The 16,079-nt window shown below is 39.2% G+C and overlaps 1 protein-coding gene across 3 annotated transcripts in view; it reads right to left on the bottom strand.

Annotated features, from left to right (window-relative positions):
- Positions 1-16,079, bottom strand: part of LOC148329438 (growth factor receptor-bound protein 10-like) — a 68,018-nt gene that overhangs the window by 38,288 nt on the left and 13,651 nt on the right. For 2 of the 3 annotated variants that reach the window (XM_088306641.1, XM_088306642.1), the window contains exons 2-3: positions 14,101-14,201; positions 11,576-11,672 (exon numbers count right to left, since the gene is read on the bottom strand). The exons of the other annotated variant lie outside the window; for it this stretch is intronic. In XM_088306641.1, coding sequence (XP_088162767.1) covers positions 11,576-11,672; positions 14,101-14,151 — 148 coding nt within the window. In that variant the 5' untranslated portion in view covers positions 14,152-14,201. The remainder of the gene's footprint in view (positions 1-11,575; positions 11,673-14,100; positions 14,202-16,079) is intronic. 3 annotated transcript variants of the gene reach the window in all.

The following is a 16,079-nucleotide window of genomic DNA, read 5'->3' as shown; positions in this document are numbered from 1 at the left end:
ACAGCAACAGACACACGCACACACGCAGCAACACTAATTTGTCTGGATTTTCTCGACTATGGACAATATGCTGCCCTGTGGGTAAATCTCCAGGATAACAGGCACATGCACAAACCTGCCCATACCACTTTTCAACTCTCAGCATTGTGGTACACCGCAATGGCATCATATTGACGGTATCTACTCAAAATTCACTACATGCATCGAACCTTCTGCTTTTGGAGGTCTTAAAAACCAGTCGTCACATTCTTTTTTTTTTTTTTTTTTTTTTTTATAAGGAGAAATATATCTTCAAAGCCCTTGTGAAAACCTCCAGCCACATTTAAATTCATGAAGTGAATTTTTCAACCGACTCCAGAAGCATTATGTCTCAAAGTTTGAAGTGAGCGCAATTGATGGGAAGTTCTCATTTAATTGCTTCATACTGTGCAAGTTTTATCCCAAGGGGTAAACTGGACACAAAACTTTCTCTTTCTAATTGACAATCCACAGCGGCGACTCTTATTAATGGCTCGTCGTTACAAAAACGCAAACCTAGTTCATGAATTTATCCCCAAATCCCTGCAACCAGAGCCCACAAATCTAGTGTGAACCACAATTGCACCACTGGGGGGAGACAAGAACCACTTGGAAGTGACAGATGTCAAACTGTGTGGCAGGAAGCAAAACTGACATCAGAAGATGTTATGTAATGTTAAATGCATCTAACAACCAGATAGACTCCATATAATGCGCAGATATTTTACATTATTTCTATACACTGCAAAATATTGTCATATTGAATCTTGTTTAATGCAGGACACATGAAAGCTGGATCCTGCCAATAAATGTCGACTTTATAATGATATACCTCACAATGCAAAAAAAAAAAAAAAAAAAACATGTCCGGATGGAGCAGCATAGCTCTGCGTCAAAACAGCAAAGTGGACAACGAAGAACCAATTATAAATCGTTTTTCTTGGAGGACTTTTCCCTGAAAACGTGTCAGGTAGCTGAATCACAGGTGCCTGCAAATCACAGGTGGTTAATCCGTTGGTATTAATAGCAACATGTAAGCTGGAGCAGCTACTTATAGATAGCCCGGGGAGCTAAAGAGACGTAAACCACAGGACACAAGGTGCATACAAGGCCATATATAGGGCTAAGGACACAGCAAGAGTTCACATTCTTTACACGGCCAGTCAGGCGACGTAAAAATTTCAACAGAGACTATACGTCAAGTGAGTCAAATAACAACCGCCGCATCGTACTCAACGTTCATGACGCTTGTGGTGACATGAGACCGCAAGCAACAAAAACATTGAACATTTTAGGTCAAACTAGTGTGACGCCCACAAGGAAATGGCCCAATTGCTTATGCAAAGGAGCACAACCCACACTTTTTACCAAATAGAGCAAGGATTTGTGAGTCATTATCAGTCGCATGATCATAATCACCTTTGCATGTTGCAATAAGGCAAACAAAGTGGTGCGTCATGCGGGCTTGTTGATGCCGCAACGCATGACGAGGGCACACACACACACACACGTGACCAAACCTCGTAGAACCAGACAAGAGCAACAAGAGACGAGTTCTACCGACCGTTCGTCTTTGGCAGGCAAAGGGGGGCACGTAAACGCTTTTATTCATACCAAGCAAACACCCAGCTGCCGTGACACGCCTGACCTTACATTATTACAGCCAATCATTAGATCCTCTTAAAATATCAGAGCAGCTCAGGCAGCAGGGAGCACACAAAGCAGAGCTGCTGACAGTAGGAATTTGCGACTGTGATGCAGTTGCTGAAACATATTTTGGGAGCAAGTCATGTGGCGAGGCCTCTTATTAAAACTATATACGCTGACTTGAACCTGTATTCAAACTCGGGATCTTAAATCATTGTTCAAAGGAAAAGTCTCGTGGCCTTTGTTGTGATGATTGATCAACATGAAGGAGCATAAAACAATTGCTCAAACAATTTTCTGTGTGACGTCTTGGACAAGAGGAGTAAAATCAAATAGAATCAATTAAAAAGTCCGAAAGAAAAGGGCCACATTGGCATTAAAAGAGTCCGTGTCAGATATGAATCGTGACATTAAGGCTGCTTATCAATGATTTGATTGGCTTTCACATTATTTCAACTAAGATTGTATAGCATCATTTTATGTGTCAAACGTTGGCATCCATTGCAGGGTGATCATTCTGGAAGGGGAATTCCCCCATCTGTGGCCCCTTCACAAGGTTTTCTCAATTTTTCCCTAGAAGTTTTTTCTTGCCCTCCTGGCAGTTAAGATGTGATTAATATTTGTCAACTGTGGGCATGTGAAGCTCTTTGAGACTTTCTTGAGATTAAAGGCAATATAAAGGTGATATAAATGCATTTGACTTGACTTAATATGTATACCGACTGAATCGTCTACCCCGAGTCAACAGTAGATCCAAATTGAGTCGAGCCAATTGGTTTCAGATCTCATCTGGTTATTTAAGATGAACATACTTGTAAAAGATTTGTACGATTGTGAACAAATGGTGGAGATACGGACGGCAGAGACAAAAAGGAAAAAATGATGCACAAACACACTAAAAATTAATGAAGCAGGCAATAAGCTACAGTTCCCCGAATCAAGCTTATCAATTCATTTCAGAGAGTTCCCTGTTGGGTCACGTCAGTGTTTTCCGATATCATGTTCTCCCCACAGCTGCAGAGTCTAAATTTGAATCAAAAGCATTCTTGCATCAAATTGAATACAAACGGATGTAGAACATTAAAAGAGTTACGAGAGTAAGAACAACAACTCACAATTATGACTTTTGTTCCTCAGCTGAACCCGTGTCTTGGTCATCATTAATTAATGTCACCACAGCAAACTGCAGTCACACACTAAAATTACTAACTACTTCCCTGCAATTTCCGTTGATCTAACATTTGATCAAACAACATCAAGAATACTGGCCAAAGTCTGCTGCTCAGTATTGTATCGCGTCTGTATCAAAAGGCAGCACCAAATATACAATAAATTCCTCATAGGTTAAAAGGACAAAACTGTCATTATTGTTTTAAAAGTTCCTTTGTCTCATGGGCTGTGTTCATTTACTCCTTTGACATGTTTAGCCCTTTCCTTCTCTTTAAGAACATATAATTGGTTAAATTGGGGGTAAAAATCCTCCAACATCCTCCATTGTCTTAGCCAATTTATATGCAGTACTAACCAACTGTAAAACTAGTTAAGTCTGTAGGAATCTGCATTAATGCTTGTTTTGAATATTACTGGTAATTAGGGAATGAGACAAAGCCAAAACAAGACCATTGTACTGATGGCAGATGCATATGGCTCAACGTTTGTCTTTGAGCCAGGAATGCGTAATCTGTGCGCTCTTTATTCAGCTGGTTGCAAACTGAAAAGAGGGGTGACGCTCACTGGGGGAAAAAAAAAAAGAACGTTGTCAAGAGGTATACATGCGTAGAACATCGATTGAACACACACGCGCTTGCACACCCACACACACGCACGCACGCACACACGCACACAAAACAGCATGTGAAATGTGAATTTGAGCCCAGTGGAGGGGCTTCCATTCAAAAGGGACCAGTGGGAGTATAGACAGAGCAGGTCTGAACTGTAAAGTGCGGCTGTAGGGTGTACAATGCCACTGGTGACAGCGCACACACCCGAGGAGGGCCAAGCCCTCTGATGGCGAGGGGGAGACAGTGTGGGAGGGTCAAAGGGAAACAGAAGAGGCAAGAGGAAGAAAACAGAGACAAATACATCGCATAGTAAAGATTACCAAGCAAGACTTTTTATTTAAGGGGTACCGTGAGAGCATTTGGGGAGGGGACTCGCTTCACTCAGGGGAAGGGTGATCACAGGACACAGCTTTCTCAGTAGCACTTGTTTCTTACTATAGGTTGTATGCAATACATATTTAAATAATGAAAAAAAAAAAAGGGAATTCCTTTTATTTCTTTGAATAGCATCGCATGCCATGTATCGAGATAAGGATCGAATTGTGGTTTAAACGCACCAGATGCAAATTGGCTTCATCTTGCTGATAATTAGTTTTTATGAACAAATTGAAATTAACTTGGATAATTTGAGGCTTGGAGAGCTTTTAAATGTTGTTTCATGTTATTAAACATGACAAAAGCTACAACCGTACCTATTAAATCAAATTGTAATGGCACAGAATAGAACCGAACTGTTGCATTTTAAAATCATGACATTCTTGAATCGTACCGGATTTAATCGTCTTTGGAGGAGAGTTGCATGCACTAAGCATTCAATTGTTCTGCCATTCGCTGTGTGTCGCGGGTATAGCTAAATGTACAAAAACATATTTTGGAATTAATAAAATAAAAAATAAAAATTAATAACTTATTTCAGGTAATAAAGACAGGGTCAATTCCTGCTCAACCCCCGATGATCTCTCAAAGAACACAAGATTTTAAATCACTGCCAAACAGATTGGGAAAAGAAACTTATACCGACAGGCATTATCAGTACAATACATATCTTGAATGTTGACATTGTACTGATGGAAAAAATTATAGTTTAAATTGGTTGTGAAACATAACAATATTTTGAGTGCATAGCACGTACAAATTTGGTGTTACCCCACGATAAATTAATAAAAAAAATTTAAAAAAAAGAATAATATTTGATGAATAAATGCAAATTTAAGGAAAATTAACCAATGAAAATCAGACATTGCTTTTGAAATGTGGTTCAATAGAATTACATTATTTGTAAAAAAACAAATGGAAAAATGATAGATAATTAAAACATAATTTTGACTCTCGAGACATGTTCAACTGAGGTGTGTCCTCTAATTGGCATCACAGATGTCTCTGAAACTTGTAATCACTCAGTTGGGATATTTAAAGGGTGACAAGTAGTAACTGTGGTGACATGATTCGTCTCACATATAACAAGCAATGAAGGAAGCAAAGGAGAGAGTTTTCACAAGGGAAGAAAATTATAGGTAAGCACGTTAAAGGTAAAGGTCATGACACCATCTCCAAGGTTTTAGTTCCTGTGACCACAGTTAACATAGTTTGAAAATTAAGACCCTATGTGCTGCAGCCTTGGGGTGCGGCCACTGAAGGAAAATTGAAAGGACAGATCATACGACTGGTAGCAAAGGAGCCCAGAACAACGTTCAGGTACATTTGTGTTAGATCGCACCATTGGCCACCACTGTTAAAAATAATGAAGAAAAAAAAAGGCAAACTGCATGTTGACAAGCCGCAAAGCTTCTGGGAATATGTCCTACTGACAGAAGAGACAAAACTGGAACTTCTGGGCAGGACACATCAGCTCTATGCTCAGAGACGCAAAAATGAAGCATACCAAGAACAAAATGTCCGTGCATGAAGAGAGGCTAACGGCAGAGCTTCATAATTCAGAAACATTAATTAAAGCTCATTAGCGGGCTGATTTACTAATCACATCCACTAGCCATAATTTCCCGACTATAAAATACACCACAATTGCTAAATTAAGCCCCCCCCCCAATTTTTTTGCACATACATCAGCCTCGTCGGACAAATAGCCGCAGATCTCCACGTTATTAAGTGGGGTATTACCTATATTAGAAACACCAGGCGACTCTAAAGCTTTCTCAGACTCTTGTTTTCACACGAGTCAAATTCACAGATGAGCTCAGACCGACTGTACGATGGCTGTATTTATTGCACTTTGTCCATTTGCTCAAATGAAACGCAACTTAAGATGCTTATTTTATTTTATTTATTTTTATTATTCTCTGCTTGCTACAAGACTGGTTTTATTTATTTTTTTAAATCATATCTAAAAGCAATCGGTCAAAATAAATGTTTTTTTTTTTTTATGTGTTGAAGCCTTACCATCTATAAATGTAGCAAGTAGAACAACATGAAAGGTTTACTGATTTTAAATCTATTTTGTTGTACTTTGACATTCATCCACTGCAAATGCAGCCCTGGGATGTTCCTGATCGAGACCTTCCATGCTAATAAGTACAAAAAGATGGCATCCAGAACACAAACAAGTTCGGGATTCTCAAGCGAGGACTCAAAGAGGACAGTCCATTAGTTGCTCAGAAGAGGTCATACAGATGGCGCTGCTTTTATTGGCTCATTTTGATAAGAAGGAAGAACATCTGTACTATATGCACTTTGGACCTCACAGATGAAAGAAAAAAAATTGCACTAATTCCGGTTCATTTATTATTCAAGGCTGAAAACTAGTTTCTTTTGAAAATCAATCTATGATGGACTCTTGACGCATGTCAAGATGCTGATTGTAATTTACGCTAATCTTAAAACCATAAACTAGCAAAATGATTGTTTAAAAAAAATAAAAACAGACCACGAGCAAAGCCCGCTCTGCACAATATGCAGTGAGGTGTTCATACACTTGTTCTATGGTGCCTTATGTAGTCATGTTTCAGAAGGGGGCTGCGAAAATTGTTCCATAAAAATGGGGCTTCACACTCCCTTCAGGTATGATTTTATTTTTATATGAACATTTCCATTTATACTGATGTCACTTCATGGTTAGAGTTGTACCAAAACACGTACTAAAATATTCTCAAATTAAACCTAAAAGTATGCTTGGCAAATTGTTACAGTTTCTTCAAATAAACAGTCTCTATATATGAAATTTTAAAGTGAATGTTTTTTTGTGGTTGTTTTGGTAACAATTTCATATAGTTTTTCGGGTATGTTTCGTAAAACAATTTATGAGTTTTTTTTTTTTTTATGATAAAGCACAATTAGCACATTTTTTACCGAGGAATGTTTTCCATCCATCCGTTATCAAATATCTATTTCTAACTGTAAAATAACAGTATGAGTAAATCTTTGTACCGTAAATGCAGAAAGTTTCACCGCAATTTAACGGTAAAGTTTTGCCAAGCACATCTGTTGGTTTTTAAGCATAGAAATATTTTTTAATGTACATTTTCAAGTAAAAGATTTTTTCTTTTAAATCTATAAACTTTTTTCAACATTTTTACCTGCGAAACAGTATCAGAACATTCTGTACTGAAATGTAGAAAATGTGTAACCATAATTTAATGGCAACCACAGTCAACGTAAAAATTCATTTTTATTTTTTTTTATGTATTCATTTTTTCTTTAATAGGGTACAGCCGCGAGGTCTATCAATAGGTCAAAGTGGTCCTGTGTTGCACCCAGCGAATGATCCTCAACTTACAAGTACAAATCACTTTTGCATCCAATTCTGCAATACAGCTGGTGCAAAAGCTCTCTTGTCCACACAGCAAAAGCACTTGTGACTTGCACCAAATTAATTCCATATTTTTGTATTGCGTCGCTGCTTCTTCCACACACGCAACACTATTGCCACCTGCAGTTGAAATGAAAATCAAATGAAACCGGTCTTTTCAAAGACATTGATTCTGACCTTCTCTGAACTTTTCAGGGCACATAAATACCAGCTCGGATTGGTACTTAAAGCGTCCTCATCATCATGCTGTTCACATTTTGACATGAGGAATAAGACGTCATCCTCAGATTGCAACAGAAATGCAGAGAGACTATGAGAGCCACAAAAAGGCATCGAGGTAAAAAAAAAAAAAAAAAAAAAAAAAAAAAACACACCTGGTGTGAATTTAGCCTCTTGTTAGAGAATAGAATTGACAAAAAGCACCTCAACATTGAGCAGCTGGACATGTGTACTCAGGCGTTTATAGAAGGTCAAATTAAGTTCACCTAAAAGGTAATGATGCATTTTAGCCTATTACGTCTATTCTGTAATTTCACCTGAAAACTTTTATTGATTAGTTGTGTATATCCAGACTTGATCAAAAGGAAAGGCGAACATACAATTTGAGATCTAATGGGCCGTTATTCTCTTTGAACCTTGTAAGGCCATTTTTGAGTTCTCTCTGCTAGAATTGCTACATAAGTAATGACCCAACAGTTCAATCCCGATAATGAGGCCACGTGAATATTTGAGGGGTCATGACCCAGAGAAATTCACATTGTAATCTAGATACCCACATTTTCTTAACTCTTGTATTCCATTATTTTTTTTTTCCGAATGTAGCACTTAACAATCGGAGAGGGAAAACGTGTGCTTGAGCTCGTATCTCCGTAGACGCGTGCCTGTGACATGTCGCACTTTACCAACAAGGGCAAAACAGGAATAACTAGAGCTGGGAGATTCATTTCAAGCCATGAGCTCATGAGACCCGTGCCGTGCGATTACGCCACAGCATTGGCACCGTTGGCGGAATTTGTTGCCTAGCAGCTGCAAGGGCATCAACACTCTGTTAAAATTCACTACATCTCATGGAGGGACGCGATCCAAAATGTTTGAGAGACTTTACATGTTCGGGATGAAGCAGCTTTGTAGATGTGTGAGCTCAGCTATGAGATTTACGGCACATTGGTGCGCGGCTGAGAGAAACAACACAGGCATGATAACACGGTGCAAGCCGGTGACATCGCCACTCACACATACGTGTCGCGCCAAAGCTGCCTGTGTCGTTCAACAACTCCATTATGAGCCTGTTTATAAATTACACATTGACAACTGCTGCTGTTTCTTCAACACTGGGCGCAAATCCCCCTCATAAGATGCTCAACCAAATCTCATTCCAAATTTATGAAATACAGAATCGGGACTCGTATTCCTCCAAAGCTGCTCTTTCCCCGCCAATGGAAACAGGTTTATGACTTTACTGGCTGGGAAGCAAACACAGCAAGTGTCAGAAAGAGCCAGATCGCTGGAAAACAAGCTTAATAAAATCAGCAAGGATTACCATCCCTCTAATAATGCAACAAGCAAGGTCATATTTCAAGAGTAGGTCATGCATGCGCTACATCTTGTAAGCTGCAATAAGTAACCCATTACATGCCAAAGTAAATGGTCAACAGTCGAGGTCTTCAATAATCAGGCCGTCAACACGCGTGTGACAAAAAAAATAAATAAATAAATCTAGTGTCAGCAAAATGTTCCTTGGATAAAGTCATCCCCATTCATCACCCTCTCCTATTCCCTCTATCCGGCTGATCCTAAAAAAATGACAATGTAATTTCTGCTCCATTTATTTCCCATGCCGTGGCCAAGCGTTCTAATTCACTGGGTGAGTCCGCGCAGACTCCCCGCCCTCGCCTCCCATGCTGGGCCAATATTGTACTTAAATCTCATGCTCCGATTGTCCTGGACCAATCCTGTATAGTACAATTAGATATGCCGCGTAATTATAATGGCACCCTGTGTCCGCACAGATCACCCTTTGAACTGCTCAAATGTTTACAGCGGAAGAGGACCAAAAAAAAAAAAACATTTCCAAGCCACCACTTAGGCCTCCACACTATGCTGAAGACTGCGACACGCATACAACCACAAGTAGTGTAACCACTTTTAGTGACCTTTAAAGACAGACATAATGGGACCACTTTGTATGAACTTTCTATTCCGCGTGTTATGCAGGAACGCAGACATTCAATTATTGCATATGGTCACTTATGGTAATACAGCATCCCGCTGCATCTAAAAATAGTAACAATGCCAATTTCAAAATTGTCATATAAAATACATGAATAAATCTTGTAATACTGTTGTGCGTACTGTCCTTTTAATGAGAACTCGGCATGAAAAAGCGATGCGAAGAGTGCGTATGCGTCATGTTTGTGCAATCATGTTTGTCAAGCTTCTTACCAGGAAGTGTACTTATGTCATGTATGTGAAGAGTTAGTTTGCCAGCTATAAAAAATTTTTAATACAATACAATATAACTATTTATATAGCGCATTTCACAACGGCTGGAGCTACAACAAATATGGTGTAATATAAGTAAATGTAAACAAGAACACAAATTAAAACACATAAACAAGAGAAGAAGAACAGCAACAGTCTCATGTTGAGTCGAAAGCCAAAGAATAAAAATGTGTCCTCAAACGGGTCGAAGTGGACAGAGAGGGGGCTCGCCTAACATTTAATGGGAGCTCATTCCAAAGGGAAGGACCGGCAACACAAAAGGCACGATCCCCCCTGAGGCTGCGCTGCAGAATGTGGTCCGCAGACCTCAGGCAGCGGGCAGGTGCGTACGGGTGGAGGAGCTCGGAGAGGTACAGTGGGGCGAGGCCATTTAATGATTTAAAGATCAACAAAGGTATCTTAAAACGAACTCGAAGTGCAGAGTGACTCAGTGAAAAGATGCCAAGATTGGCGTCATGTGACCCGTCTTCAGAGATCCGCTTAAAAGGCGAGCGGCGGCATTTTGCACCATTTGGAGGCGCTTTGATGGAGGACTGGCTGACTCCAAAGTATAGTGCATTACAGTAATCTAGCCTAGATGTAATGAAGGCATTGATTACTGTTTCTAAGTGCTGCTGGGAAAGAAAGGGCTTCAATTTAGCCAGCTGCCAAAGATGATGGAAGCTGGATCAAACAAAAGCACTGATTTGACAATCTAATTTAAAATCACTGTCCAGTTTAAAAGCCAAGTTAGAGACTGTTGACTTTAGATAAGATTTAAATCTACCGTTCAGCATTATGGTCTAAATGAAGCTCACCTTTGCAGCACATCAGACCTCTGGCGTTAGTTAGCTTGTCTCTCACGCCATCATATATAGCCAAAAAAATGAAAGCATTTTGCCTCTGAGAGAATTTCTCCTCAGCTTAGCTCATTAATTTAGCTGCAGGAAGCAACGTGACCAGCCGCCATACAACACTAATAGATGGATATACCTTTAGCCACAAAGCGGAACAGGATCCTGGTTAAAGTGAGCAAATTTAAACTTTTTAACGTTTTAGGAGATGAAACAGCTGCAGGCACTGTACTTTCCAGATTTGCAAGCAAATGAATGTGCAGCTTAAAGTTCTTTGAACATCCAACACATGCATGTCCCCTCACTCCAGCTAAAAAAAAAAAAAGTCGCTTATTTCGCTGACAGTTCGAGCAACTATTTAAAAAAAAAACAAAAAACAACAATCTTAATATCTGCACGGTGGAGGGAAGAGAGGAATTTAGCCTGGTAATCATTTGGGAGTCCTAAAAATGGCTTATTGCTGTTTGATCTCAAAGTCAGCAGACTTACATATTAAAATATAAAAAATATTTTAAAAAAAAATATGAACACTGAGAACATGTTTTTTGAGGGGGGGCAATGTTGATTAAATGGGCTTTTAATGTTAATATGTGTCGATATGTCATTATCGCCTACTTCTTTAGCGTGCTTTAGAAAGTGGGCCCTGGCTGTAATGCACGAAAAGTATTTACCAACCACCAAAAGAAATGGAAGAAGTAGTGATGACAACTAATGTGTGACACAGTGATACCTTAACACATGGCTTCCGCCATGACAAATATGTACTAACAAAACTTGGATTTTACCCAATGCCATTTTTTTCCCGGAGTTAAAAGTGGAAGTTTCGAATCCAACAGAACTCTTTCGCTGCCGTCAACACGATTAGAGATTTTAGGGGAGAGTCTGGGCGCTAAAGTAGCACCTGAGTGTACACAACTAGGCAAACTGTAAAAAAAAAAAAAAAAAAAGTGCACGCACACACACACACACACACGCACATATACGATACACACTTGTTCAAATGTAATCATGAAAACACAAACTAAACAAACCTTGATGGTTTGGCGAATTGTCGTTGGCTGACTGCTGGAAGCCCGGCCCGATGAGGTTTGCTTTTCTGTGACTGGCGGACCGATCTATATTGTCCGGCTGATGGAGACAAAAACCAGGGCAGAAAGGCAAAGTCAGATCAGAAGGAATTTCATTAAGAAGGCATAACACTTAGCAGGTTCCTGCATCTGTGGGAAACTAACAGTCACAATTAAAATACGCTTTAAAAATAAGGTATATAAGCATATTAGTTACATTGTGATAAGACGATAGTAGTAGAATGAAGTACAAAGTCACAGAATAATAGGAATAAAACCATTGTTAAAAAGGCAGACTATTAGGTAATGATGTTTTTTTGAAACGACTTGTCGATCACAGCAAAATGACTTTGAATCACTCTCTATCATTTAATTTGCACATATTACAACTTTTTTCTCAAAATGTTCCTTTGCCTCTTTGCACAATTGAGTGCATGATCACACATGACATTTGGGGGGTACTGGAGCCGATCCCAGCTGACTACGGCGAAAGGCGCACTACACCCTGAACTGGTCGCCAGCCAGTCGCAGGGCAGACATAGACACCGTCACCGAGTGGGAACCAATCCCACGCTGCCCGCACACAAATCAGGCAAATGTACCACGACACCATCAGTGAATAGTTCGATCGATAATCTCAAAATAAGATAACTCTCATTTGTCTCTTCCGTTCACTCTGCTTTTTCCTTATTATATCATATTTTCGTGGTTAAAAAAAGCAATTCAGTATAATGTATAATGAGGTGCAGTTATGGTGTCTGGGGGAATCCGAAACGAGACTCTTCATTGTTTAAATCCAGCCTAAAGGCGTCCCTTTGTGTACATTTTCATTTGCGTACTCAACGCTCGCTCAGCCGTCATACCTCTTTTCTTTAACAAATGACTTGTTTAAGTGTTTCAGTATCAAAACAGACAACAGAAGCTCTCTCTGCCTGGCCTGGTCTCTGGGGTGTCTGGTTATAAAAAAAATGGCACCATAAATGCTAGCAAAGGAAAAGAACAAATGCCACCCTTTCAGCTTGGTTTACCTCCAGCCATCCAGCGTGAGGATCGGACTGTAAGAGCCATCTTAACACTCGCAACCATTAATGAGACAAGAAGTCCTGGATGTCTTTGCCACGTTCGAGCAACATCACCGAAGAACCCAACCATAGCCAATCATTTGTCTCAAGTTTAAGCTCTGCTGGTCAGACTGAAAGCGTCGTAATGAGACTAGGATCATTGTGATGTAAAACGATAATCAAAGTCAACAGCGCTTCACCCAATTTGCAACATCCAAACAGTAGAAATCACCATTATCGACACACAGTGGCTGTAGGTCCAGCTACCAGACTGTGACTGATCCCTTACCTAGTCATCCAAGCAGCCTTCCAACACTGATTGGCTGCTGATGGTTACAGCACAAATTCAAAGAGTGAGTGCATTCAAGTCATAGTTCAACTCCACTGAGCAAAATTAGGGACTCGTTCACGCCACATACTGGTTTTGAATGGCGTTTTATATGGCTGGCTGGAAGTAAATTCAAACACAGATAGACACAGACAAAGTGCACCATATACAATTTTTGGGGGTTCTCACCACAACAACAAAAAAAATAAAATAAAAAAAAACTTCTGACGATGAAGGCAGTTGCTCAAAGAATATCCACACTTGCCAGTCGCCACCCTCCCAAAAAATAGATAGTGATTAATTTCTAAAACTAATCTTAAATGTTGTAAATATGTGGCATTTGTTCATCCATAAAGTTAAAAATTCTTGGTCTAAGCGTGCAAACACCTGTCCCATGGTGGAAACAAAAAGTAAATGGCTCATGCTTTGTTTATTATAGTCTCTGCATTTCCATAAACTCTATTTAGTTTGGATTCAAGTTTAAATTTGACATAGATGAATACAGAATCTGCTCATTTATTTACAGAGACCTGTTTCAGTCTTTTCAGTTAACTTCACTCTCATGTTTTGATTTTTTTTTTTTTAGTTCAACACAGACATTCATAACCGCAATACAAGATATGCAAAACGGCAACATCACCCATTGAGGCGCACGGCGCTCGGCCAATTTTCAAGAAGATATAGAGGCGCCCAGCTATACAACAAATTTCGTCAAATCTCGTCTAAGTCATTAGAAACCCAAGCTTATAACATATTTGAGAAGGCAAACCCATTAAACCTCATACACGCATTCTCAATTGCATATGTTGTAACACACACACGCGCACACACACATCACTTATTTTAATCTATGGTAATATTTCTAAAATAAATAAATAAATAAATAATAGGGTGAAATTGATTATATTTTTATTTTATATTTTTAGTAACATGTCTGGTTTTTATGATCACACCTGCACAATTTCTTCCTCTATTCTGGTTATGTTGTTATTTTGTTTGGTTGTCGATGTGTAAATAATGAATGAAAAAAAAAACAGCCATCCCTTGAGGAAAGCTTGAGAGGATCTCACAATGACGCAACGATCCATTTTGCGATTTACCTGATAATTGGGATGATGCAGGAAATAATCAGGACATCCCGCCACAGCCATGCTTTTGAGAGGATGAGTTATTTCGTGTAATCGACTGCTCGAAGACACACCTGCAGAAGAACATTAAAAATTAAGCCAAGTTCATAAAGAAAGAAATAAAAGAAAAGGGGGAAGCATCAACACAGTATCAACACCACTAAAATCAATGCATTTTAGCGTCTTAAAGTGGATATCCTACTTACCTTTTGGTACTGCTACCACTGGGTAAACATCTCTGAACGCTAGCCCAAAAATACACTGCAGGCACCTCTCCAGGTCTTAAGTTAGACCCCGGGGGTAAATTTGGAGTCAAGCTGCTCAGGCTCAATACCATGAGTGGTGCAGTTCATGACCCCTCTTGGTATTCCCAAAATATGGCTAGCCATTATTTAAAGCTAATTTTATCTTGTGTTGGCATTAGTGTTAGTGCAAATGTGTGTGTTTGTTATTATGGGGCTCTGCGCATCTGGTCCTATACGGTATGTGTTTGTGGGTGAGGATGTTTGAATGTGGCTAAACATCCATCTGTAAAATTTGAGAAGCTTTTATATGGTGGCTGGCGCACTTTACACCATGGCATTATTTATTCCCAGGTTGCTTCATTAAAAATGTAAAATGGCAATATTCCAATCAATTAGAATAAAAAAGCACCTTTGGATAATAAAATGTGCGCTATTGTGAATATTTTTTTTTTTTTTTCGCATCAATCAGGACACTTAAGTCTTCTATCATTTCACAAGCCAAACAAGGTCAGATGTAAAAATCCGCCAATGGAATGTTCTATTCTTTTATACTGTAACGACTTCTTCAATAAAAAAAAAAAAAATAGTCATATGCCTCTAAATAGACAAAATATTGACAATTTAACCTGACATTCTTCTGCAGTACTTCCAAAGTCTAACTGTAATAGTACTCAAACTATTCGATATTTATTGTGACAAGAAGTAGACTATCTTCAGTTTCCTGTCACCTGACCCGATTTTATTCCCTTCCAAGAAATCTAGAGAACATAGGGTTTTTTTAGAACATCCAAAATTGCTCGCAAATAATGATCAAACCATGAATGAAATCTAAACAAAGACCTTGGCAATGGTGCAGCAAGGACTGCTGAATGGGCTTCCTTGTAATGAGTGTGCATCAGTATGTGTGTGTGTGTGCGTTACTGTGTAAATGCTTGTGTGGTCCGGCCAGCTGGCATGCGAGGACAGCTCGTCATTTACACATTATTTACAGACACACAGTTTACAACAAAAACAAAACAAATTAACATCAACCTAAACTCTCCAGGCGGCTCCTCATTAGGCGCAATGGATTTCTTGACAAGCTGCACTTGGGCTGTATGTTTATTAGGAGTCAGAAGTTGCTTGGGATTGACAAAAATAAGCTGAAATAGCAAACAGAGAACGAATAACAAATACAGATTTTCCATTGCATGGTACTGGCTTGGCTCAGCTGTATTTGTCTGTTTTCCACTTTCAGAAACTAATGAGAGAAACTACAAAAAAAGACAATGCAATGAACATTGATGCCCTGTGACACAGTTACTCCTACATCTTTCCAAAGAGTGTCGTAAATTTACTTTGAAGCGTTTTGTTGAACGCCACTTTTACAAGATAAATTGTATTTGAGAAGAAAGAGGAGAGCGGATCGCTGAAGCAGTGAAAAACTGTGGCATCCTATACGGGAAGATTCTATTCGAAGCAAAAGGAAACACTAACAATATATTTGTGTGTTTTATATTGAGCTATGTATCTGCAAATGCTACAATACAGAGAACAAAAAACATCCAACAGGCGAGTGCAGTATGGAAATAATTTGTAACACATGACTGTGCCTATCAGTGACGAAGGTCTTGAACACAAGCACACCTGTGCTTAACTTCAACCAGAATCAAAGCCATTCCAGTGCAAGGATTAAGGCCATTCAGAACCCTTTGATTTGATTGCTTC

The sequence above is a fragment of the Idiotropiscis lumnitzeri genome, chromosome 10 (assembly GCF_059441095.1).
Source record: "Idiotropiscis lumnitzeri isolate Australia: NSW breed Sydney's pygmy pipehorse chromosome 10, RoL_Ilum_1.0, whole genome shotgun sequence".
NCBI lineage: Eukaryota > Metazoa > Chordata > Actinopteri > Syngnathiformes > Syngnathidae > Idiotropiscis > Idiotropiscis lumnitzeri.
This window is presented reverse-complemented; position numbering and strand designations above follow the sequence as displayed.